The sequence below is a fragment of the Astatotilapia calliptera genome, chromosome 15 (genome assembly GCF_900246225.1).
Source record: "Astatotilapia calliptera chromosome 15, fAstCal1.2, whole genome shotgun sequence".
Lineage (NCBI taxonomy): Eukaryota > Metazoa > Chordata > Actinopteri > Cichliformes > Cichlidae > Astatotilapia > Astatotilapia calliptera.
This window is the reverse complement of record NC_039316.1, coordinates 37,132,635-37,157,869: the sequence shown is the minus strand read 5'-3', so window position 1 is coordinate 37,157,869 and position 25,235 is coordinate 37,132,635. Positions and strand designations below refer to the sequence as shown.

At 42.0% G+C, this 25,235-nt stretch overlaps 1 protein-coding gene across 2 annotated transcripts in view; it reads left to right on the top strand.

The window, feature by feature from the left end:
- negr1 (neuronal growth regulator 1) overlaps nt 1-24,828 on the top strand; it is a 168,528-nt gene extending 143,700 nt beyond the window's left edge. For both annotated transcript variants that reach the window (XM_026142484.1, XM_026142485.1), the window contains one exon: nt 21,725-24,828. In XM_026142484.1, coding sequence (XP_025998269.1) covers nt 21,725-21,825 — 101 coding nt within the window. In that variant the 3' untranslated portion in view covers nt 21,826-24,828. The remainder of the gene's footprint in view (nt 1-21,724) is intronic.
- Nucleotides 24,829-25,235: the final 407 nt, after the last annotated feature.

Sequence of the window (25,235 nt, the reverse complement as noted above, 5' to 3'; positions counted from 1 at the left end):
GCATGACATGTTATCCTGCTGGAAGCAGCTATCTAAAGATGTTACACTGTTGTCATAAAGAGATGCAACAATACTTGGGTAGGCTGTGATGTTTAAACACACTTCAGTTGTACTAAGGTGCTCAAAGTGTGCCAAGAAAATAAATACCCCCCATTGTTACAGCATTGGTAGCAGGCAGGGTGGATCCATGCTTTCATGTTGTTGTTTTTAAGCCTATTACTGAATGTTGCAGCAGTAACTGAGACTCACCAGACTGGGCTTTTTCCAATTTTCTGTTACTTTTGGTTAGCCTGCACGGATTATAGCATCCATTTCCTTTTTTTAGCTGAGAGAAGCGGCACTCGGTGTGGTCTTTTGCTACCGAAGCCCATCTACTTCAAGGTTTGACATGTTTTGTATTCAGAGATCATCTTCTGCATACCTTGGTTGTGTCGAGTGGTTATTTGTGCTACTTTCCTATTATCTCTGGCCATTCTCTTCTGGCCTATGATATCAACGAGGCATTTTCAGCCAGTGAACTGTTGCTCATTGGATATTTTTCCTCGTTATACCCTCTCTGTAAACCCCAGAGATGGTTGTGTGGGAAAATCCAAGCAGATCAGCATTTTTTGATACACCAGCTCGTATGGCACCAACAACCCTGCCAAAGTCACTGTTCTAATGCTCAGTTTGAACGTAAGCAGGCTGTCTTGACCATGTCCACATGACTAAATGCATTAAGTAGCCCAACCAGGGTCCCCTATGGTAAGTAAGGTCCACCGTGCTACCTAAGAATATGAGTGAGAGACATAGTCAAATGATTTATATATAATATATATGAGAAAATGCACTGCAAAGGCAATTATGCAATCATACAAATAATCGTACAGTCTAAGCTAGAGTTCTGCAATCACGCACGTGTACTAAATTTAAACTCTTTAAATTTGGAGACGTCTCAGAGGGAGCCTGTTTTAGCAGTAATGCAATATTTTTCTGACTCTAGGCTCTCAGACAGCATTGCCAAAACATTTTCAGCTCACACAAAGGGCTTTTTACCTCTCCTCTTCCCTATCTTAACTACATAAACAGATTATTATCCATATTTCATGGACCTTAACCTTCACCATTCCCCTCTGCCCCCTGCAAAGACTCATTTTCAGGCTTGCCTTTCACCTATTTGTCAGTCTCTGATTTAAATGGCCGTGCTGCCCTCCCCTTCTGTCAGCAGATTATTTTACTTATCCCACATTTCTCTCACCGAGTCTCTCTGTCCCTGCCTCTCTTTCACACAGCGTTGTTCCCTTGCTCCCACATGCACCGCTTTTCTCTCTGCCTCTGATTATCTCTCCCATTTTGCATCTCCTCAGGAGTGCCGGCCATTAAATTCAAACCTGGTCATGCTGTCAGTCCCACACACACGGAGAAGAAACACAGCGGCGCTCACTTAAACAACTGTCTCGAGAAGAGCGAGAAAACTATTTTACAGACTTCTCCCTGTATTCATCTTTCATGGATATTTCTCTGTATTTGCAATGATAATATTGGAGGTGGATATTAAAACTGAGACCTGTCAGAGCCTTTTCCCAGTTTTTAAGTTGTGCCAAAGAATCTTCTTTCTTTCATGTGTTTCTTCCCATCTCGTATTTGAGTTCTTGTTGGAGGCAGTGCTTTTATCCCTGTCGCTGTCACTTATATTTTTTTTTCTGGTATAACTTTTCAGAGTTTGCAGATCACCAAATCTCACACATCTCTACGCTGTACCCAGAAGATCAAAGCACATTATGCATTGTAGCGCTTTCAGGTCCGCGACATCCTTCCCAGTTTTTGATGTTGTATTTACAAAACCTCCATTCCTGCTCTTGAGTAAAAAGTTCTGCAAATAAGCAGAAAGGACCACAAAGGGAAGCTGCTGTTAAAGGGACGTTGAAAATGGGGTTTTTTGTCAATTTAAATCTCTTTCCAACTTTAATTGGCACTCTCACCGCTGCAGTGGGGGTGATTAATAAGACAATTCAGTTGGAAAGATGAGTTTTGGCGCTCCCAACAACAGACAGGACCGTGCCGTTGCTGTGTGAGAGCTGGAGCAGAAAATGGATAGTCATTTCCTTTTATGACCACAAAAGGCTGCTGTAGAGATTCAGTCTTGGTCTATAATTGAGACACCAGGGTATATTCTCTTTCTGGACAGACTCTAATGGTTAGTGCATTAAGGAGGATGATTGAAGAAAGCCACACACTTACAGTAGAGGCCGCGGTAAATCAGAAAAGATGGCTTTCTGGCCAATTTGTAGATTGCAGTGGGTTCACACTGTGCAGTGCTTTAGGTCTTCCCTCTCTCTCATCTTTGGTGAGTGCACTCTTCAGCAGAGTTAAATGGGCATAATTTTGAGGTACAGGAGAGAACACTTTTAGTAGTAATGGAGAGAAAGCTTTGGACATGTTGTCATTGCCCTTGGAAATATAGCAAATGCGCTCTTCAGGCTCGCTCACTTCTCAGGAGGCTCTTCGCTGCATCACGCTCACTTTTGGGGTTCTTGAGGAACGAGTTGAGGAAGTAGCTTTGCTTAAGAGATCCGCAGACCTGCGGGCTCACGCTGCATACTCCTGCTAATCCAATAAAGCCTCATGCAGATGTCATTCCTAAACTCTGGGTGTTTGAGCAGTTGTCTTTGTCCTGTAGTTTATTCTCACAGAATCTAAAACACAGGCATTTAAATTTAACCCTGATCACTTACCGCTGTTCCTGCTCAATTAAGCGTGCTGCTGTGCTCACCAGTGCATGCTGTGTTGTCTGCAATGTTGCATTTCACTGTGTTATAACAGCTCTGCTTTGGCATCTCTGGGATTTTAATGATGACCCTAAACAGGCACTTACCGAAGTGGCTTATTGAAGCAAATCAGAGCCAATGGAACACTGCATCCCCATCCGCAGGCACTGATACTGTCACATTAAAATTAGCCATTGCTTTTTAAGAGTCTGAGATGAAAACACGAGACACTATGAGAGATTACTCAAGAATATGTTTCCATGTCTGTATTATTTTGCAGATATATAAATGTTAAACCTTTGACCACGACGGTGAGGCGATAAGGTGGCTCTAATATGCTGGAGGCGCATTTTGCTGGTGCGATTTAGCTTTACTTGTCCCCAGAGAGGGAAGGGTCACTTTAAATCAATACAAAGTTAGTCTAATTAAATGGCTTAGGTATGAAAATGATTTAAAATCATGCATTTTCCACTCCACCACTTCAGTTCCAGAGACTTATTGAATCGGTACCAAGGGGCACTGAAGCTGTCTAGCAGCACAAGGTGGCTCAACACCTTGCTAAGACACTTGATGTCAGCTCTCCCTTTAATTTGTCACCCGTCCGTGTGTGACAGCTGTCTTCTGCAAGATTACAGGTCATGTGATCGTGCCAGGGTGGTTTTGTCTTCGTTGCCAACTGCCCCGATAAACCTCAGGAACTCTGCCCACCCATGACATGTCTTCTTCCCCTGTATTTAAATTCTAGAGAGACTGGTGCCTATATGTCACTCCATGATAAGTGCTAGGAATTACACAGTTCCTCGCTTGCCCAATTTAAACAACCCCTGCTGACATTGGCAGAGGAAGAAGCCTGAGGAGTAAAGATACTGTGCCCACTGCTTCTAAAAGAAAACCTATGCTCAACCCTTGCATCCAAAATTTTCAAAGAAATCATTATTTGAAGACTGGCTTCAGTTGTATAAATCAAACATAGAGGCATAATGATATGGAGATGCGTTTTAGCTGCTGTTCTGTTGTTGTTAGGTCTGATGCTGAATAATTTTCTCCCCTGTTTAATTCAGCAAGCAGATTAGTGATGCAGGGAAATGTTCCTGCTGTTCTTTAGTTGCATTTCTCCACAATAAATTAGCCATATTTTGTTAATTTGTGTATATTGATATTGTGCATTATGCATTTAACAAAGGCTAATCTATATTATTAACTACTTGCTGTTTCGAGGGAGGCTGTATGATGGTTCAAATGACATAAAGTTGTTAATTACCAGATATTTAGCAATGTGGACTTCTCCACAATAATCTCCACAATCTTCTTCAAATATCCACATATAAACCAAACATTCATATGTGGTCATTTTATCTTTTAAACAGTCTCTCAGTGGAGTTATCAGATAGTTACATTGTTGCTATTCTTACCTATGATGCCAGCCTTAATCTTAATCAGTTTCAGTTTTATTTATAAAGCTCCAAGTCACAGTAACAGTTGCCTCACGGGACTTTGTACTGTAAGATAAAGACCCTACAACAATACAGAGAAACCCCCAAGAATCAGATGACCCCTTATGAGCAAGAACCTGGTGAAAGTGGGAAGGAAAAACTCCCTCTTGACAGGAAGAAACCTCCAGCAGAACCAGTCTAAGGGAGGGGTAGCCATCTGGCGCAACCGGCCGGGGATGAGAGGAGGGAAACACAACACCTTATAATGTTCACATATAAAGTGTTCATCAAAGTGGTTTTAACAGGAACTGCAGTTTTGGCATGAAATGGTGGGTAAACAGGTCTTTACCATCATCAGGCTTTGCGATGACAATAATGAAAGCGCTTTGCTGTAAAAAGAGTTTCCTCTATTTACCTGCTATTTCACAGCAAAATAGCTGATGTAAAATTGGTCATTTAATACTCCTGTTGTGTTGACTTGCAAATGCTATGGCTGGCTCCTAGCAAAGTGTTACACACCCAAATGTAACTGAGTTTATTCATATGCATACACATGATGCATACTTTTGATAAGGGAAGCTATGAAAGTGTCCAGTCAGTTTGATATCACCCTGGCCCCTCGAGCTTTTTTCTCATCCATGCACTGCGTTGCACCTTGGTACAGGAGGAAAAGGAGGAAATCCTTAAGAAACCTTCCTGTGGGTGTAACAGATTTGTTCGGGGCTCACCTGAGTTCAGCTCAGCTTTGTTCTCTGCTCACTTTGTAAATTGAACTCTAAGTCCTACTACAACACTTGCATGAAAATGCTTGTCAGCCATCAGAGATGTGACTGTACTGGCTACTGATTTGCATTTCATATAGCTTTGACTGAGACAGAACTCAACCCCTGTTAATCACAGCAGCCCGGAGACAAACAGATCTAAATGTACTTGGTTTCTACTTTGTATGCATGATCATACAGGAGGAAATGTAACAGGAGGCTTCACTAGTGCTGTTCTTCAGTAGGGCTTTGCACACCTTGCTTCCTTTTCCACAGTGAACGATTTCTAAATGAATCCCGGTGACTTTCTGCACTTGTTTCACCTTCAACGACACGGTGTTATCGATTATGTGGACCCATACTGGGTGTCCTTATGACAGAGCAAAGAGTTTAGTCCATAGTCCTCTCAAATCACACTCCAGACACCTTTCCCTCATCTTTTCTTTAATTTGTTTTTTGTCAAGTTTGATGTCTTCAGTGTTGCCCCTCTGCCCTCTCAGGATTAACTGCTGTGGAGTGGTTTGGTTTTTTTTTTGGTTTTTTTTTTGCTCTTTCAGACAATTATCTCTGAGAGGCCTGGACAAAGAGTCCCTCTCTTCATGACAATTTCACCTACCTTTAAACCAACCCACACTGCCCATCACCCATTAAATAGCACTTACTCTTGTCTATTTGAAAACACACTAAATCACACACAGAGGCAACCCTAAAGCTCTTTTCCATTTCTGTCTTTTATGTTATTGAAACTGTCTGGACCCTCTCCTAAGTTCATCAAGCCCACGCGCGTCGTTTCAATTGCTGTCGTGAGCCTCTGGAAAATTCTCTCAGTCATCCCATCCACAAATGACAGTATCTATACTGAAGCGCCCATTAAAAGCGGAGCATTTGCATCGCCTCTCCGTCAGTTACCCCCTCCTCGATAGTCTTTAAATTCTTTTCATTGACAAACCACACCTTGAAGACCTTGGAGGTTTTTAAACGCGGTTAGAAAAGGTCATGACATTCAGAAATGGCATCCTCTTTGGGGAAATGGCTTGGATGTCTGACCGTTAAATAAGGTTAGTTCTATCGGCTCGATTTCTAAGCAGCTTGGCATCTTCTGCATCGCTAAAAAGTGGTCATTTCTCTGCCAGTACTGAAGGCTTTCTGCACAACTTGGAGTGGTTTCACTCTGTGTTATGGCTAATAAAGCAGAACAGCCCCCACACACATATGGAGACACATAGTATATAAGCACGTATATGCTGAGTATGCTCCCACTTGGTTGTGGTGGTGAGTGTAGGGATGGATGCATTAGCGCTGGATGGCTGGGGGGGTTGTTTCTGACAATTAATGATATACACGCTTTTGTTCACACACACACGCACACACACACAGACAAATCAAACCCCCTGCATACACAACTTTTTTTGCATCCCGCACAGCTCATTGCTATCTCAGTTCCCCACTCTCCTGCGCTCAGTTCTTCTTCCCATGAAACAGAGGAATTGAAATGCAAGAGCTTAAGGGTAAAGCCTCGAAGGACGCAAACAGAAACCATTAACCCTTTACTTTTCCTTTGGCCTTGAAACTGATGAGTTATTCAGGGTTTTTGACAAGGATCCACCCTCTTCCCATCGACTAATAATGAAGAAAGGTCGATGAACGTGCTGCTGAGAGATGCCTTTGGCAAAATAATCTCAGGACTCAATGCACCAAGGGTCGTAACGGCCTCTGAAGTGATAAACGGTCCTTTATTATCCAAGTACCCCGTATAACGTGCTTGAAACAATCAATGGGCTGAGCTACTCACGAGTCTGAGTCCTGTCACCGCTGACACTGTTAATTAGCACCAAAGAATCTCAGGCGCTTTTGTCTGAGCACATTTAAAAGGAGACGGGAGGATTAGACCATTTTGCTTAACATTTGTTATTCCTAATGCCATCTAGCATGTGGAGATCTCAGTGATGGTGGGTGGCTCCCCGTGGGCCGCCACAGATCCGTATCCCAACATGAAACAGCAGAAAATGACTGGAAGGAAGCCCGTATGCCTCTCACCAGCACAGGGAGGAATATTAGCACAGAATGAGACGAATATTGCCTTCTCCTAGAGTTGTCCATTTGCATATCACTAGTGACACTAGTGTGTCTTTTGATTGTTTGTTGGCATTTGGATGATTGATGTGTGTTTTGATATCTGGCAAACCCTTTCTTTGCTACACACCTTAATTTATTCTGCACCACAGTAGAGACGAGACAAAGTGATAGACGACGCGAGAATTTCATTCTGTTCTTTTCAAGTATATCCTAAGGATCAGTGCTGCAGGCATATATTAAACCGAGTCTGATATCTGACACCCTGTTTGTCAAAATATACAGATTTGATAAACTAACAGTAACTAGAAAAGAGTGTTATGCAACACAGTTATTTGTAGAGCCCTGGTTGCTGGCAGTAGGTCATATTCTGTGAGTAACGTCCTACAGGACTCCGTTAGAAGTGTTCTCTCTTTGTTATTGTGGAACCGCCACCCTGAAACACTAATATTTATTCATAGCACGACAGTCAATCATATCTTTGCACTTTATTCACAAGCTTCACAGAAAGAAATAGAAAATATAATTCAACATCTTAAAAAAGTAATATTCAAACTTTTTGTGCAAGAACTATAAAAAGTTGAAATTATAAAGTAAAAAAAAATAACGAAGTTTGGATTTTAAATTTGGATCTGAAGAATTAAAATAGCAGCTACATATGTCATTAATCTGTCAGATGTCATTAAGGAACAGATAGGTGTCAGATTTAACTTGCTATAAGAGATAACTATATTAAACAATGACATCTTTTATTCTGTGCAACAACATACACTCACCAGCTACTCGCAAAAGCTGGGTAGGACCTCGTTTGGCTTCGTTCCTTTGAGACTTTGCCCTGCCCACCCACCACGCCCTTTTTTTGTACATCCATAATGGAATGGATCCATTCCACCACATCCCAAACATGCTTAATTGTATTAAGATCTGGTGGCTGTAAAGGCCATTTGAGTACAGTGAGCTTACTGTCATCTAAGTCATGTTTCATCATCAGTTTGAGCTGGATTGAGTTTTGTGGCGTGGTGTGCTATCCTGCTGGAAGCATGGGTACACTGTGGTTATAAAGGGATGGACTTGGTCAGTGACAATACTCAGGTAGGTTGTGACATTTAAACAACATCGGCTGTACTAAAGGGACAAAAGTGTGCAAGAAAATATCCCCACACCATTACATCCCCACCAGCAGCCTGAACCGTTGAGCCAGGATGGATCTGTGCTTTCATGTTGTTTACACCAGATTCTGACCCTACCATCCAAATGCTGCAGCAGAAATCGAGACCCATTATTCCAGGCAACATTTTTCCAATTTTCTGTTGTCTAATTTTAGTGTGCGAATTGTAGCCGCAGTTTCCTGTTTGTAGCTGAGAGGAGTAGCACTCAATGTGGTCTTTTGTCGTTATAGCACTTCTACTTCAAGATTGGACATGTTGAACATTCAAAGATGATCTTCTGCACACCTTGGTTGTATAAAGTGGTTATTTGAGTTATTTTTGCCTTTCTATCAGCTCGAAGCAGTCTGGCCATTCTCCTCTGACCTCTGACATCAACAAAGTGTTTTCACCCAGCAAACTGCAGCTCACTGGATATTTGCTCCCTTTTGGACCATTCTCTGTAAACCCTAGAGATGGCTGTGTGGAAGAAGCCCAGTAGGTCAGCAGTTTCTGAACTACACAGACAAGCTGGGGCTTGTACAAGCAACCGTGCCACATTCAAAGTCACTTAAATCCCTTTTCTTTCCCACTCTGATGCACGCTTTGAACTTCAGCAGGTCATTTTGACCATGTCTGCACACCTAAAAGCATATTTGTGTTATAAAGTTGGTGAACAGACGTGTTTTTCTTTTTTGGATAAATACCTCTCAGCCTAAATGTTACCCTTATAGTGACTGTGTGGACACATATGGACAGGTCAAACACAAGGCAGTTCTAAATAAAGAGTTTTTACTACAGATTGATTTCTGGTACACAGCAAACAGTCCAAAAAATCTGGCAGAGACATTTTTAACATTTACAAAAACACAAGAAACAATTGTTGATTACCACTAGGAAAACATGAGGGAAATGGCTGGAACGCTAGACATAAAAGTCAGCACAGGGGAAAAGTAACACAGAGACTACAAACACAAGAAGAATAAGATGATAATTAGGTAATCACACAGGTGGGAAAAGGGCCCAGGAAGTTAAGTATCTGCAATTAGACCAAAGAGAAAAGTTGTTTCATGACAAAACATTGACAAAAAAGCAGAAACATGAAAGCGGACCAGGAATGAAAAAAACCCAAATGTGTTCCTGATACATTTCAGCAAATTCAGTCTGTCGATTTAAAGTCTGATCAGCAATTTGTATTATTGCCTCCACTGTATTATACATTTTTTTTTATTGGCTGACACGGTCGCTTGTTACAATGAGCATGGCACTGTATACGTATCCATTAATGCTCACAAGTGCACAGAAGAATACGCTGCTCTTTGATTAAAACTAAAACTACAGTGCCTGATTTTTCAAATATTTGTGTCTTTGAGAATTGAGCTGGTCCTGCACATACAGTGTCCCACCTAATGGTGGTACTGACAGAATATTAAGACATTGTTTGTCTTGTCTTTGGATTTGTTGATCAGACTCACATGAATTATTAAGGATATTTTACGCTAAAAATCACTGCAGTCTGAGGAGTTCTGGAAATTCTGGAATATGTGGGACTGGAAACTGACAGTTTTTTAAGGTGAGAAATGATTCACTGAGTAGTTGAATGGTGTTGGACAAGACTAAGTCAGGAGTCGTCAGTAATCACGTAAGGACTGCTTGTTGGAATTGCTTTTTTAACAAGTGTGGATGATTGTTTTGTCATCACGTGTCTGTCAAAGATAGATATATTTTCAATGTGCTGTGTTTTTCTTGGGTTAGATTGCTCCTGTTCTTGGAAATAGTGCTTTAACGCTGCATGTAGCCTTGATGGAAAAGTGCACATTCAATCGTCTGCTCTTTTCCACACACATTATACAGGCACAAATTAACGGTGATGGAGGGACTTAGTAATTGGATGCTGGGTCTGATTAACCAATAAAAAAGCATTTTGAAAAGCATTTTGGTGGAACTTTGATCAGTTTTTTTCTAGACAGACGATATTAGCTTCTTTTATATGCTGCTGCTGGTTTACCCTTTATGCTGGGCTATAATTGCCTTTAATAGTATGAATGCAGTATAATTGTAGTGACATTTCCCATACTGACATCCCGTGTCATGAGACCAGTGAGTCAACTTGTTGATGAATACTGTATGTAAATGTGAATCCATCTGCTTTGCTTCTGCCGACAGAGAGATTTGTGTGCATTTTACCAAATGTATTGATATTTTCAGCTCCTGAAACCAAGCCGAGTTGAACCGGGGGTCAATCCACCAGTCCAATTTGTCGGTAAACGCAGACTCATTCCCCTCAGTGATTCCAGTCAATAATGTTTAACCTCATGTGGAAAACAAAGGCAGGGAGAGTAGTACTTACAGACTTGAGAGCCACATTCACCAAGTGTAGTCTCACATCAAAAGCAAGGAGCATGTGTCACAATCATCGGTTATGGTATTTATGCAGGCATGAAAGTTGCACATCGATAGCGTCAGCGTGGCAGAGCGGATAAGCCTACAGAGGAAAGGCTAAAGTGGATTTGGAGTAGAGGGGGAGGATATGAAGGAGCAGATAAGAGTTGAGGGCTTTTTTGGGGCTCTGACACGTTGCAGTGTGAGGAGATATTGTCTGCCTTTTATTCATACAACCTAAACATCCAGGACTGCTGCACAGCTATTGTCAGTAAACACAAAGCAACAGCTCAGCCTGCACTCTGTTTAAATGCGCTGACAGAGAATTTGATGCAACTTTTAAACACAAGTCATTGTTTTTATTTGGCTGCCTTTTTCCCCACCGCCTCACACCACCTCAACTTTTCTTCTCGTAAATGTTTCTTCTCTGAACAATTCCAACTGCAGCTCGATCAGTGATATAGAAAAACAAGTACTGAACAGCATATTATCGGTGATTGCAGCTTGCAGGCACCAGCATTTGTTTATTAGCGCTAACAACATGGAGGACATTTTCCATCCTTCTTTCCCAATGACCCACTGATGACAGACTGCCTAAATCAAAGGGTGAATCTAGCAGCAGCATTAGAGTAGTGACACAGCATTAGATCCAGTAGCACAGCGCAAGACAAACGCGCCTGTGTCGGCTTTCCCTGGTAATTTTCAGTTAAAGTGTAAAGCTAACTGCTTAATGCTTTGACAGTAACTAACAAAGTAACTAAACCTTGTAACTCAACAGTTTAGCGCATGTTTTAATAAATGGTGATCAGAGGGGGACACACAGCTCTCACTGTCAGACATGCCTGGGCTTGAATTGTTGTTGTGTCCACTGCCTGGCATTGCTATATCATCTTGATTCGATACTTTTATATGACGTAAAAAACCTATACCAGTAGGACCATATGATATGGGACAGCCGCACTGAGATCATTAATTTAATGCTACTAAATATCTCTCAATTTCAGGACAAAAGATTTTGCCTTTTATCTCAGTGCACATATCTGACATCTGCACATTGCACTGGTACAGATTAAACCAGTAAATCCCCAAAACGAAAGCAGTGCATGACTGAGGTTGATTGTTTTCAGGTGTCTCTGGGGATTATATGAAAGCTACATTAAAATGCATGAGCATGAAGTTATTACAGTATATTCTTCGAGTTACTAATCTAATACTAATTAGTACTTTAATAGTGCTTAAATAGTTCAAATAAATTCCACTACAACCATTTGACAACAAGCTACTCACCATGTGTTTTACTACATTAGCTTTAATTCTCATAATATTAATAACTTTAAAGCTCCTTTCATGTGTGTCAAGCACAGTTGTAGCATGTACAAAAAACACCGTCTATCTCTGCTTTAACATGTGACATTTTCATTATTACCCTCGGACGATCAGTGTAACACACAGAAGCAACTCTTCCAATTCCTCCCCGCACACCGCCTTCTCCGTGTCATAAGAAGAGACACACGTCAAATTCACTCTTAATTCTGCCTTAAATACAGTCCCCCAAATTAACTGCAGCTGACATTAGTGAATTAGTTTTGAGCCTTTCCAGTGCAGCCCATCTCCAGGACGACAGACGGAGGCTATTAAGAATTAATTAACAACCCTGCAATTAGTTTTCTGGTTTCAGTGTAAAAGGGATTCATTCTCATTCCAGACTGCAATCTCCTAAAGCTACATGTGTCACGGGGGTCACATAAGTAGCACGGCGGCTCTGTTTTGTTTTGTTTGTTTCATTGTCCACGAGGACTTTGTGGCAAGAGAACTTTATATCTGTTTCTGAGACCTTGAACTGTGAACCGCTGAACACATTCCTGTGTATGAAAGGAAAGGAAGGCACATGCAGAGAGACCCGGCTGCCTGGTGTTGTATCAGCACTGCCTGTACTGTCTCAAACTGCTGTATAAAATATGCCTCTGAATCAATGGTGCTCACTTCAGGACACTATAGCTTTTATCTGAACCTCCCGCAGGCAGTCAGCAGCAAGGTGGGGAGTAGACACCGGAGTGCATTCACTGCCTCGGGTTCTGTCTTGGCGTAATAAAGGAATATTTCATGTGTGACACTCACACAGCCTGTGGGCGTACATTATCTAAAGCAGACTTTGAGTTAGAAATAATTAACAAAAACATATTGCTTGTGCCTTCATTGAATTGCGTGTGCCGTCCACTCATCCTCATCCTCGCACAGCGCCTCAGCTAGGAATAATCCACTGCACATGCTAATCACTTGGCGATTGATTTGGCCCTTTTTGGTCCAACAATTTCTGTAAACCACCGAATTGATTTGAAAGAAATCAATTAACAGCTCAGGGTAGGTAAATATGAACAAAATTATGGATCGCTCTGTATATAGTATGACCATCTGAGCAAATTCTTGCTGCAGCTTGTGTGCCCGCGCCGAGATGCTCAGCGGGAGCGAATTCCAGTACGGTTCAAGTAGCCCCAGGTGAACTCTGATAACCAGGCAGTCTGCAGTGATAAAGTTATCTTAGATCCATCAAGAGGAAAATGCACTTAACCCTCTACATCCAGCCCTGCCATTTTATCAGCACCATAATGAAAATTGATAAAAGGGAGCTGTCTTATCATAATTCCACATACATAACAGCAGGGAATTGCTATTTTAGGAGGCTACAGGTGAAGGAGATGAGTGGAACAGAACAGGCAGGAAGAAAGAGTTGCCTCCCAGTTGCAGATCAGATGTTATCGATGGAGGAGCTAACGGTGATGCAAGTACAGGCCGTTTGTCGTAAGACATTCTTCATAACTGGCCAGATTGTCGCTGTCATCGCAGGGATGCTGGAGCTGAGCAGCGCCTGACTCAGCGAAATCCTTGGCCCTGCAGCCAGGACTTGCACAGAAATAAAATCCTGATAAGCATTAAAATGTGAGGGAGAAAAGGGGGCACGGGGAATTATTAGAGAGAGCGGGAGCGAGAGACCCACATGTGAATAGGAGATTATTACGGAGACAATGAGAAGACGAGAGGAGGAGAAAGGAGCTGCATGAACCCACTACATGCTGACGCCATTTGTTTGTGTCCCTGTGCATTTTATTAAGCCTCTAACATTAAACAGATTTAGCGGGAGCAGCCAAAGTCATGAAGTAATTATGCTTTAGAAAACGCTGTGATTAAAAGCGCTTGCTTAAACTATCAATCCACACTGTACTGCGTTTTCTTGTTTATTCCCAGAACATGCTGCTCTGAATTTACCCTCTAGATTCAGAGGAGGGATGGAAAAAAGGGAAAAATTCATAAAACATTTTAAAATGGAGATTTATCCATCAGGCTTGCATATAAAGTACACAATTTGCAAGCTCATTGATTTCCTGCATAAAGCATGTCCTTGAATTGATAGGTGTAATAAACATACGTTGAGGTCACTCAGAATCGTGGATTCTCTCAAATACCTGACTCAGTGCAGATAAAATGAATGTAAATGCGCTATAAGAAGGAGGATGAAAGAGGAGACTGTACGAGGGAGCGGTCGATCAGTGAAGACAAGCAACAGTATCTCTGCGGAGAGCACCGGAAATGTCTTCTCTGTTGGGATTCCTTCCTCCAGCTCACACTGCGCTGAGGGCTCTCTTAAGTGTCCAGATACCCCACAGAGGTGTTGATTAAGTCAAGCTGAAGGCCAAAGCCCGCCTGCAATCGAGAGCCCCCGGCTCACTCAGTGGGCTATCAGGTGACCCGTCTCCTGCTCATTCGTTTTCCAGTCAGATACTGATGCTGAGAGGAGCTATTAGAGCCAGCCCCAAAAAGCATTCTGCTGGGTGGTGATAACTGGCAGGTACCACGATGTGGAGAAGGAAGGGGGAGAGGGGTGAGGAAACGGCAGCACTGGGAGGCGGAGGAGGGTAAATGATCTCTGAAGGCCATCTTATTAATGGAGGCTTTTCATTACTAGCACTAATGCAAATGATTGGTGGGGCTAATGAGCTCGAAGGTCTGTATGAATGAGGGCTCTGTGGAGCGGCAGTGTGTGATGATCATAGCGGGAGACAGAGGTGATGAGTTTTGAACATCGTATCTGTTCATGATGAACATTTTGCTTGTACAAGAACAGAAGGAATAGAGAAAGGAATGGATGAGTGAACTGATGGGTCGGTGAGTCAATTGTGCACAGACTCGATATGGCAGCCCGCTACAGGCAGGAGGGTACAAGATGAATGGTGAAGTAGAGGAGCGTATTTCACCGTCAGCGGATTGAAGTGAGGTAAGGCATGGAAAATGTCTTGATCGCCTTCTGTACGCTCTCGGTGTGTGTAAGCTCTCAGGAGACGGCGAGGCGCGACGCGTTCTTTGAAGGTGCGGCATCCCCTCGTCACATGTCACAAGGGTTGCATTATTTTACATTTAAAGTCTTTACCAAACATGATGCCTAGGAAAAAAACCCTACTTTTTAGTGTTTGCAGTACTGTGTTAAAAACACCCTTGGTGGCTGCTGTGAACCTGGCGTGTAGAGGGATTTAGCCTGATTTACAGCATGGCGTGTACAGGATCAGTTCTGGCTCAGGAGTGTCTCATCTGGTGTCTCTCGGGGGAGCTGTGGGGGAAGGACCAGAGGCCACTGATTGATGGTCAAGGACACTGAACCCCTCCCACACCCTCTGCTCAGAGGAGCCCATCTCTGAAGCCACGTCCACAGGGGGATTGGGATGTTGCCTGGCTGGCTGCCGTCCATGTGCCGCTAGTGACAGGCTGTTTGGAGGATACAACCAACTCTGTGAATCCAATAAAAGACAAATGAATAGATTGGAGACTTCATCCAATACAAAAACATGCACGTTTGTTCGATTTGTCTTCCTTCATGTGCTTTATTGAATGTATACAGTATAAAGCTCAAGGAAAGGAAGCCTAAAGTACCAGTGTGTGTTGGTTAAAGAGCTGAAAAGTAGTAGGGTCGGGTTAAACTTTTTGTTTCTGCATTTGTGCCTGTGTTGTAGGATGATGGGATTTCAGTTCATTCAAAGGCTCCATAGATTGCACAGGTGACTGATTAAAGCGTTGATATGAACTATAAAGGGACCAACAGCAAAGATAGCCCACGTTCCCGAATAGATCTTCACCTGTGTCTGCAAAGCCGCCCATTTACCTCACACTATGGATGTTTTTCATTATGCTATGTGAGAAAGGACGCACCTGTGTTTCTCCGAGCTCCTCCAGAAGCCTCCGAGCTCCTCGAGGTACATTTAAACGATTGAAAGGTCCTCGTGATGGCAGAGGGGGAATGAATTCAGGGTCATAGGAGAAGATAGGACGCGGGGAAGAATAGGTTAGCATAATGAAAAGCACCCTATTACTTAATAAACAATGGCATTCCAGCAAATTACAGTGCAGCGCAGCACTCGAGATAATACTCGATACAAAGCCTGCATTGAGTGCCACAGTTGCAGATTTCAGTATGATTCATTATCTGTGTCAACAGAGACTGAAGTTCAAGGCCTTAGCATTTGTTGTGCATATGATATGTGGGTGACAAAACTGCTGTCGATGGAGATTTGGGAGAGATAAGGGGTAGGGAAGGACGAGAGAGTGAGAGAGAGTGCTTCATACTCCAGCTCACTATTTACAGCTAATGGCTCGAGTCCAGAATCAGGGGAGAGTAGCAGGGATTGTTATTTTCATATGACTCTTGCTACAGCTGGAGAGGCTTTAGTTTTTCATTTCAATTCTGTTGCAAAACAGTAATTGAAGCATATCGCTTTCATCTCCACTTATCTCCTCTGCTCCTCTTCCCTTTGGAGCGCTGCTTGTCTTCCCTGCGTTTGCGCATCCTTGACACTATTGGTTTCTCTATGATATATTGTCTGGTATTCTGGTACTTCATTGTAGCTTGCTGCTGATGTACATGGCAATTAAATTCAAACCCCAAAGAGGTAGAGCTCAGTCAGCCCCCCCGCCCTCCTGCATCCGCTGCTGCCGTTTCAGCCTCACTTTCACCCCCCTTTCAATCACTGTCCTTTTTTTCTCTCCCCGCTTTCTCCTCCTTTAGTTCACCCTGCTTCTCCCCACATCGCTCTTTCTTCTGCACTGTCTGTCTCTATCTTTCTCCTTCCATTCCCTTCATGGTAATAAGCAGAGTAATAGTATTGCAGGCGGGTCCTGGTTGGGGACTTAATTAAAATGGCAAGTTACAACCCACACAGTCAAAACAATGGAGGCTTTTCGCGGTGACATGGGGAGATATTAAACAAGCCCAAAATCAAGCACAGAGAGGAGGCAGGGACCGGTAACTCTGACTATACCTCAACCTCACTTAACACTTCCCTTCCTGAAGTACTGAGAGGTTTATTGTTATGCTCTCAGCCCAGTAAACATTAGTCATTGCAGAGATCCACTAATTACTTCGTGAGCTCTTTGAACTGCTGCACGAAAAGCACTTGTGCACAAGATATTAATGTGATTACTGCAGTATTTACTGAGCCGTAAACTACACTGACTCTGATGAGATGAGAGACTGAAGAAGGCAAATAGTGACATCTGCCTATTCCCCCTCCCACCGCCGCTACCACTATACGCACACACATAAACACACACACGCAACACAAACAACACCCAGAATGATTTCGCTAGCATGGCTAGCACAATGCTGCGCGCTGAGGCGCAGGCAGCAGTGGGCCGGCTGAGCAGGACAGGAGCTGTTGCTATGGTTACCATTTCTCAGCTCGCTCTCGCAGCCCAGGAAAACTGTGTCATTATCCTGTACTTTGGATAGGAGGTGAGGGAGAAAGAGAGAGAGGACGGATACAAAGACAGAGAAAGAGGTGGAAAGGGGAGACAAAGAAAGAAAGGCGAGAAGGAGAAAGAAGAGGGAGGGTCTGCGGCTCACGCCGGCCAACCACAGACATAAACCGTATATCATCGCACATCAGACACATTAAAACTACTTACAGCAAAGGTGGAAAAACACTGATTGTCTTGTTACAGTAGAAGGTCCTTCTAGTGAACCTCAGGTCTTTGCAATTATGGGGATGTTACTTCGACACGTACCACCGACCTAAACGTTTTCTGCAGACTTCAACGACACCGGCCTCCCCCGGCTCATCTCTATAAATAGATTCTGCATATCTATTAACCAATCACATCTAGGCAAGCTTTGACTGCGCTAAGTAAAGAGCACGTATGAAAAGAAAGGAGAGAAGGTATTTGCTGAAGTCATCAACTATCTTATTTTATCTGCATTCGTAAAGACAAAAGAAGACGATGGAATCCTGGCCTGGATATGCACCGCTTCCCCAGAAAAAGATCACAAGCTATTTAGTAATGGCTCGAGGAGAACAGCAAAAGGCTCCAGGCCAGCTCCCCACATCCCGGCCCGATCAGACATCTGTGGGTTGAATCTGATCTGCGAAGGCCCAAACCTGCACAGGACCCAAAGGATCTGGTGCCAATATCCCACTGCCGCCAGACACCACAGGACAACCCCCTGGGTCCCATGTCCATTCGCTGACAGGTCCAAGCTGTTTTGGCAGCCCGGGGTGTACCTTTACCATATTCACCGGGCGGTTTGAATGTTGTGGCGGATCGGTGTAATTGTGCACCTCTGTTCACTGTTTTTTTTCCCCTTTTTGTTCCCCTTTCCATCTGTCAGACAAGCTTATAGTTTTCACTCTAATAGGTAAACAACTTCAGCGCTGACAAATAATACCTGAAAATATCAGGTGATAACGGGGTGGCTTTTTCCCTTTCTCTCCATCACAACTCCTGTGAAAATTGTCAATAACAAGCTATTATGTCGGCAAGAAAAAAAAGATCAATCTCTGCATCATTGTATTTATTTTAACACACTAGCGTTCATGTAACACTCTAATGGCAACCATTGCAGGTTCTTATTGAATAAATGCATGGCCCTCACTACCCGGGGCTGAGATTCTTGCAGATCATGCATCTCTGACCTTTGAAACGCCACGAAAACGGCTCGATATGTTGGCGACGGAATCTGTGTTTCTGCGTGGTATGTCTGCGCGTTCGGTTTTGTCGTCATTCACTTTGGGCTGTGTGTTTGTGAGGTCCACATCAGAGGAGTTACATTGTGAACTAATTACATGGCTGTGTAAAGAGGCACCCTGCTGATATGGGCTGTGCACCACATGATTTCCCCTGGTGCAGCAGAGCCTGTTTGTGCTGCTTTGCCCACTTCTTTGTGCAAGCATGCATGTGACCTGTACATGCAGGTTTATATATATACATGTGTGTGTGTGTGTGTGTGTGTGTGTGTGTGTGTGTGTGTGTGTGTGTGTGTGTGTGTGTGTGTGTGTGTGTGTGTGTGTGTGTGCAGATGGAGTGTTTGTTTTGTAACCTGTGAGGTGTGCTTTATTGAGCCAAAACCTAAGAGTGTGCCTGTGATGAGGAGGCAGAGTAGCCCTTTTCCAAATGAAAGGCTGCCCTCTTCCTCTTTGCCCGCCTGACGCAGCTCTCCGGAGAGACCTGTTCATATTACTGTGGCTGTCTGCTGTTCAGAGAAACACAAACAAGCCAAAACAAAGCCTCCTTCAATAGCAATGTTACAAAAGACCTTGTTCAGCCCTCAACTGTTCTCCACTGATGACTTTTTTGGGCCACTAATTTGAAAGAGGGAAAAGGGGGAATAAGTGTTTTGACACTCAACTAAAAATAGATGAGATGGAAGAAAGGTTTTTTTTCTCTTTTTTCTGGACTCTGGTGCTGCTACTCCTGATTGAACTGTATGTCCGGTTAAAGTTGGATTTACTAAATGTTTTAGCTGTAGTGGTAGACAGAGTGCAGTATGTGCTGGTGCACCACTGTTTTCAAGTATTAAATGCTGTTAAAACCATAAGGTCCCAGTGGAGTTTCGTGCCAGTTTATTGGAGGAAATATTACATTTGGAAAGAGAAAACTGTAATCTGGCCGCACCTTTAGCGCATACACATTTAGAGCTGGCACACCTGAAATATCTGTCTGCTTTAATAAAAAAGCCAAATTTTATATATACATACACAAGATGCAGTCTGCAGTTGAATGCAGTCAAGTCTGTTGCATTCTACATACACATAAATTCTCAACTACTTACATTCAGAGTCCAGCCACAGGTCCGAAGCACAAATTCAGACATTTCTCCACAAGTGTTGACATTGTTGCTGCAGGGGATTCAACTGCAAAGTGAGATAGGCAATGGGTACGCTCAAGTCATGTGACCTGTTGAAAAGAGACGGGTTGCGACCCACACAATCACCTTACAATGGAAAGGTGATTGCAACACCCTCACCTAGAATGTGAAGGTGTTGGCCGTTTAACATCTGGGAGACCAGCAGGTCAACATAACTACTTGCAATCAGTTGCCAAATGCGGAAAAATTGTTTTCTAGTTAATGTGACTGTATTAAAACATCACTAATGTCATTATTCCACCTGCACTTTTCCTGTGATGACAGGTCAGAATGTCTGCAGGGAGTCAGGGAGCTGTAGATGATGTCACAAAACCCTCTGGGTGTGTCCAGCCACCCGAGTGTTCAATAACACTAAGAGGAAAATAAAACAGCTGTCGATCAGGTCGTACACGCCCTCGTTCATTTCGGAGAAGTGATCTGATCAGACAGCATAACACACCAACACCTGTCTCGGTTGACTATTACTGCTTTAAGCCGCAATTATGGGCGACGCATTCGTCACCGCTCGCTGCATAACCATTTATGCCCGCTGCAGTCTGCTTCTAAATGACAGGTGTTGCAGCACAGGAAAAAAACTAGATTACAAAATAGAAGAATATAAAACAGAAAAAATGCGACCATGGTGGCGTTTTCAGCTCACTGTTGTCGAAGGTCTCATCTTCTATAAATGTTGCAGTGATCTCCCTCTGAGAACCTCCTCTGAGTTCAGCAGTAATGATGTCACTTCTGGATGTTACATTTAATACCTTATGAAGCCAGTGCGGTACAAAGAACTGGTAAAGTTCACACCAGTGGGTGAAAAACTTACTGGCTCATACTGTTGTACTATAACAGTAGTAAATGTGTCAGGACAGTTTTGGATGGTCACACGATCAGTGATCTATAAATGTGTCAGGAAAAACTTAACATTCAACTCAGTTACATAATATGGCGTTAACATTTTACTCACTCTTGTCATTGATTGATTGATTTTGATGATTATTTTTCTTCATTTGCTGTTTTTAAATTTGCTCTACAAAGAAGTCGACTTTGTTTTATGTTTTTTGATCTGAGTTAACTTTCAGCCATTTGGGGCTTGATTTCTGGTTGTGTTGCTGATCAGTTAAATTACCAACAAGATAAGACACATCATCAAACTGGCCTTCAGCCCCACAAAGTGTGCTGTGATATCTTGAGATGCCTGACAGGATAGTCTCAGAGGTGTGCAACATGTAGTTGACCACATCACTTACTGACTTCCTTACAGAACACTAATCTCTGACCATCAACAGGCCCCCTCCCAGGGGCTCCCTCCCCAGGTCTGGAGGAAACTGAGAGCTGGTCTAAGGAAAGTCTTGGATGTCACCAACCATTTTACTGAGACTAATATCTTTTTGACTTGGACGATACCACCTCTTTCATCTGTGGGCTGTTTTTCCCATTAATGTTTTTTATTAATTAATTTAGAATTTTTTCTTAAGACCCTCCCAACAGATTCCTTCCACTTTAATTCCTTCATCTCATATAATTCATTATGTAACTATACTCAGATTTGTATCCACTCATTTATTTAATGTAGTATGTATGCATGTCTATTGGTATATGTTTGTATGAATGCATTGGTGTGCAAATGCGTATGTAAAACTACTTATGTATGCATATGTTTATTAGTGTTTCTAATGTCTTTATCTTTTACAGCTTGTCCTGTTTTCCTTTATCTATTGTAAAAAAGGAAAACTACTAAAAGTCTTGTGAGTTCATGTGCGGTAATAATCTCTTCTGATAGCTTTACTACATTTAGTTGTTCATGAGATTATAATGCAGCCTTTTTACTAGTATCAGAGCTTAACTCTGTCTCACAAGCCAACTGGAATCAGTGGCAGCGGTACAGTAATTGCCATTTTTGCTGTGTCATTTGGACGCGCCACGCCAAGTTGACCGCGGGGTTTGAAAATGGTCAGTGCAGCGAGTGAAAGTGCAATCACAACTAATCAGAGCTTCTCTTGTTTCCTGCCCACAGCGCCCAACACTGCACCCTATGGGAGCACAGGAAGTGCGCACATCTCGCTGGCCTGCCGGTACCTGGTCATGGCTCTCTCCTCCTTCATCAGCGTGTACTAGCAGAGGCCAGCCCAGACACAATGACTGTCGAGAGCATTTATGAATCCTTTTTGACATTGCTGATGGCTGGAATCCAATCTGGTACAGTTTGTTGAGCTGTGGTGGGAAAATAATCAGCGTTACTTTTTGTGTGGGGAAATGTTTTTTTTTTTCCTTTTTTTTTAATCTTATTTTCTTATTTGGTGAAATTTCTGTAATGTAAATACCATGATGTTTTTTATTATTATTATTATTATTTCCTCTTTATTATTTTTTTTCCTTTTCTGATTGATTGACCAGCTTGTGAATCAGTACTCATCCCCAACCCCCACACCAATCAACAGCCCACCCCTCGAACCTTTCAAATGAGTTCCTTTCATGCATCTTGTCCCTGCGAGGCGATGGCGCAAAATTGACATCTTCACCCATTTTTGTACACGACTAAAAAAGAAGCAATTCCGCAAAGTCTCTCAGTACAAAGAATTACCATACCAATGTTGTATTGAATGTATTACCGGCTGTTGAACAAAGGAAAGACATTTAGATTCCTAACAATACAATTTTTGATCATGGAGTGCGCTCTGAAAAAAAAAAAACAGTTAAAAAACAACAAAAAACCAACAACAAAATAATAATTAAAAAAAAAAAAGGCAGGGCGTTTTCAGGACCTGTATTACTCACGATTACTCAATAGATGGATGAACAGTGTTCAAGGTGTGTTTGCCGTATCCTGAAATGGGTCCTTCAGTTACTATGCCTGCCTAACCGCTTCAATCAGGCAGCCGTCAAAAGTAGCAAAATATACTGTATTGTATCTTTATATTTTAATATAGCGTAGGCTTTTGTTTTAAAGTGGGACCAGCTTTTCTCATTCGACCAAGAGCATTAACACAAACCATGACTTTGTACGCTATGAAAGGAGGAACATCGCCGCCCCCATGTTTACATTTTTCTTGAAAATAGAAATAAAAAAGTATATTCTCTGTTTTTTTCCTTCTGTTTTGTCTTGCTTTTTTTTCTTCAGCGAGTCAGTGTATGTGAAGAATATGACAAATTGTTGCAGTTAGGAAAAAGGCGAGGCCCAAGTTGAGTTTCTTTTTAGTTTGCGCTCCACCTCCAGTAGGTATCAGGGCAGAGCGCTTTGTCTCTGAATTCGCTGCGTACCTACTGATCATCTTTGGCTGAAAACCCACAGCTCCGTACTGTAGGATCGGTTTTTTCGCCCCCAACTTTGGGTATGAAACTTGGATAATGGAGTCTGGGAAAGCACCGTTCTGCTGCACTGCATTTTATTACTCTCCTTTCCAGTGCAGAGAATTACATGCAGAAATATGCCCCACTTTCTTTTTTTCCCCTTCAAATAAAGAGTCAAAGCCATATTTGGCTAAGTGCATAATCTACAAAAAACCTACAATAATTGCACCTTTTGCAACTTTAACTTTTTTTCATGTTATTCATGATGAAGAGAAGATGCTCATTACCAAACAAACATGGCCTAAGGTGCTACCAGCCCTCTCCAAGATGATCAAGGTTAACAAAGAGATGATCAGTGTGCATCGGAGGTCATTTAAATTCAGCCTAACAGCAGAAACTGTAACTTTTCAAGGCTTAAAATCAGTGTTTGCTTTTAGACAAGGCTGTCAGCGTGGCATATTCATCCTCACGTATCCTTAATTCATGGTTGAAACAGAGAAACTGTACTGTGATGCCTTAATAGTACCATAGACATTAAATTACCCTCTTTTTGAAAGGACGCTTGGAGAAAATCTCAATATGACACAACTTATTTGTCATTTTGACGTATTATTGATGACTGAATGTTCATGAACAATTAGCTGACTTATCTGTTAAATTAGGCATTATATCCAGTCAAATCCAACCGATGGCTCCTGCAGGTATTTTCAAATAAGTCAGTTGTACAAATGCAGTATTTCCGGTCCAAATAACGCGTTCGGGTTTGGACCGAACAGTGGAGGGACTAACAGAATTCAAGTTCAGAGTATTTTAAGACAGCAAACTTGCAACTGCAAATCTATAGAAAAATAGCCATCGCAGTTAAAAGACTTAAAGCACAAACATTATTATTTGAACGTTTTGTGGTGATTTGTTTTGAGGTCTGCTGAGCTTTTCTGTTGTTTCCTTTTCCGTTTCTTTCTTTTATTGTTTGTACTAAAGTTGTTATCAGCTTGTTTTACAAATTATAAAAATACTGCACCATATGATCTTGTTTAAATGTTAAGGTATAATGAAAATGGGTCAGACGTATATTTATTCTCTTCCTTTATAAAAACAGTGTAAAAAAATACATTTGAAACATGTAAAACTGAATATGTGACATTTATTTGAATGAGGCACAGTATGGCATAGTTTATAATGTTGTCTGGTTCATTTAGATGCCATAACTGTTGTTGATTTAAGTACATTAAAAGAACAATGTTTGCAATCAAATTACCTACTTTTTGAAAGAGAGAGGGTGTGAACCAATATAACAGTATTATAGAACAGAGTCAATGTGTGTATATTTGGAGAAAATATGATACCTTTTGATCTTTAGAGCCAGTGTGTAGTCATAGTTTCACACACTTGCGTGTTTGACGATGTGCAGAGAGTATGGTTGTGCTGCATGTCAAAGTTAACCTGTGTTTTTGAGGTGGGCATTTTACAGATATTCATACTTTTTATGACTGGAAGCAGTTTTTTCCAAACGTTTGGTTCATAAACCTGGTCTAAAAAGACATACCTCTTACAGATTGCCAGGCTATGTTTGTTTGTGATTTCTTTCGATCGACTTTGCTGATAAACTAAAAACAACTGCTGTTCAGAGTCATGATGATTATTGTGGCACATTGGTGACAGTCTGGAGTTATGTTGGTTGCTTGTTAAGCAGTTAAAACCATGCTAGTATTCCATATGAAATGTAATGGATGTTGATTATTTTCAATAATGGTATTAACAAGTCCCTTTTATCAAATCAATATTATTTGCAATAAAAGTCTTCATGTTACAAGATAAAGCAACATCTGACTTAATGAGCACTCAAGAGGAGTTTTTCATTGTTACTTCATGATGTTTTGAGAGTAAAGGTAGCTGAGACAGCATCCTCACAGCGTACGCGGTCCCGTCACTACAACCTCACTGCACGTCATTTCCCCCATGTAGCAGATTTTTTCTTAAAGCGTTTGGCAAAACTACAAAATTAGCTTAAATGCTAAGTTGTAAAGAATTCGCCAAGAGCTCGTGTGGGTTGCACCAGTTTGTAAATTTGCTATGTTTGCATTTAAAGTCTTTCGTAGTAACAGACAAAGAATTGTCAATAAAAACCGGCATAGCCTTTGTTTTCCAATAGCATAGAAGTCTGTGGCAAAATGACCCAACTTCTCACTTGTTTTATGACCACAGTAAACTCGTCAGGTTATGGTCTCTGTCACTAG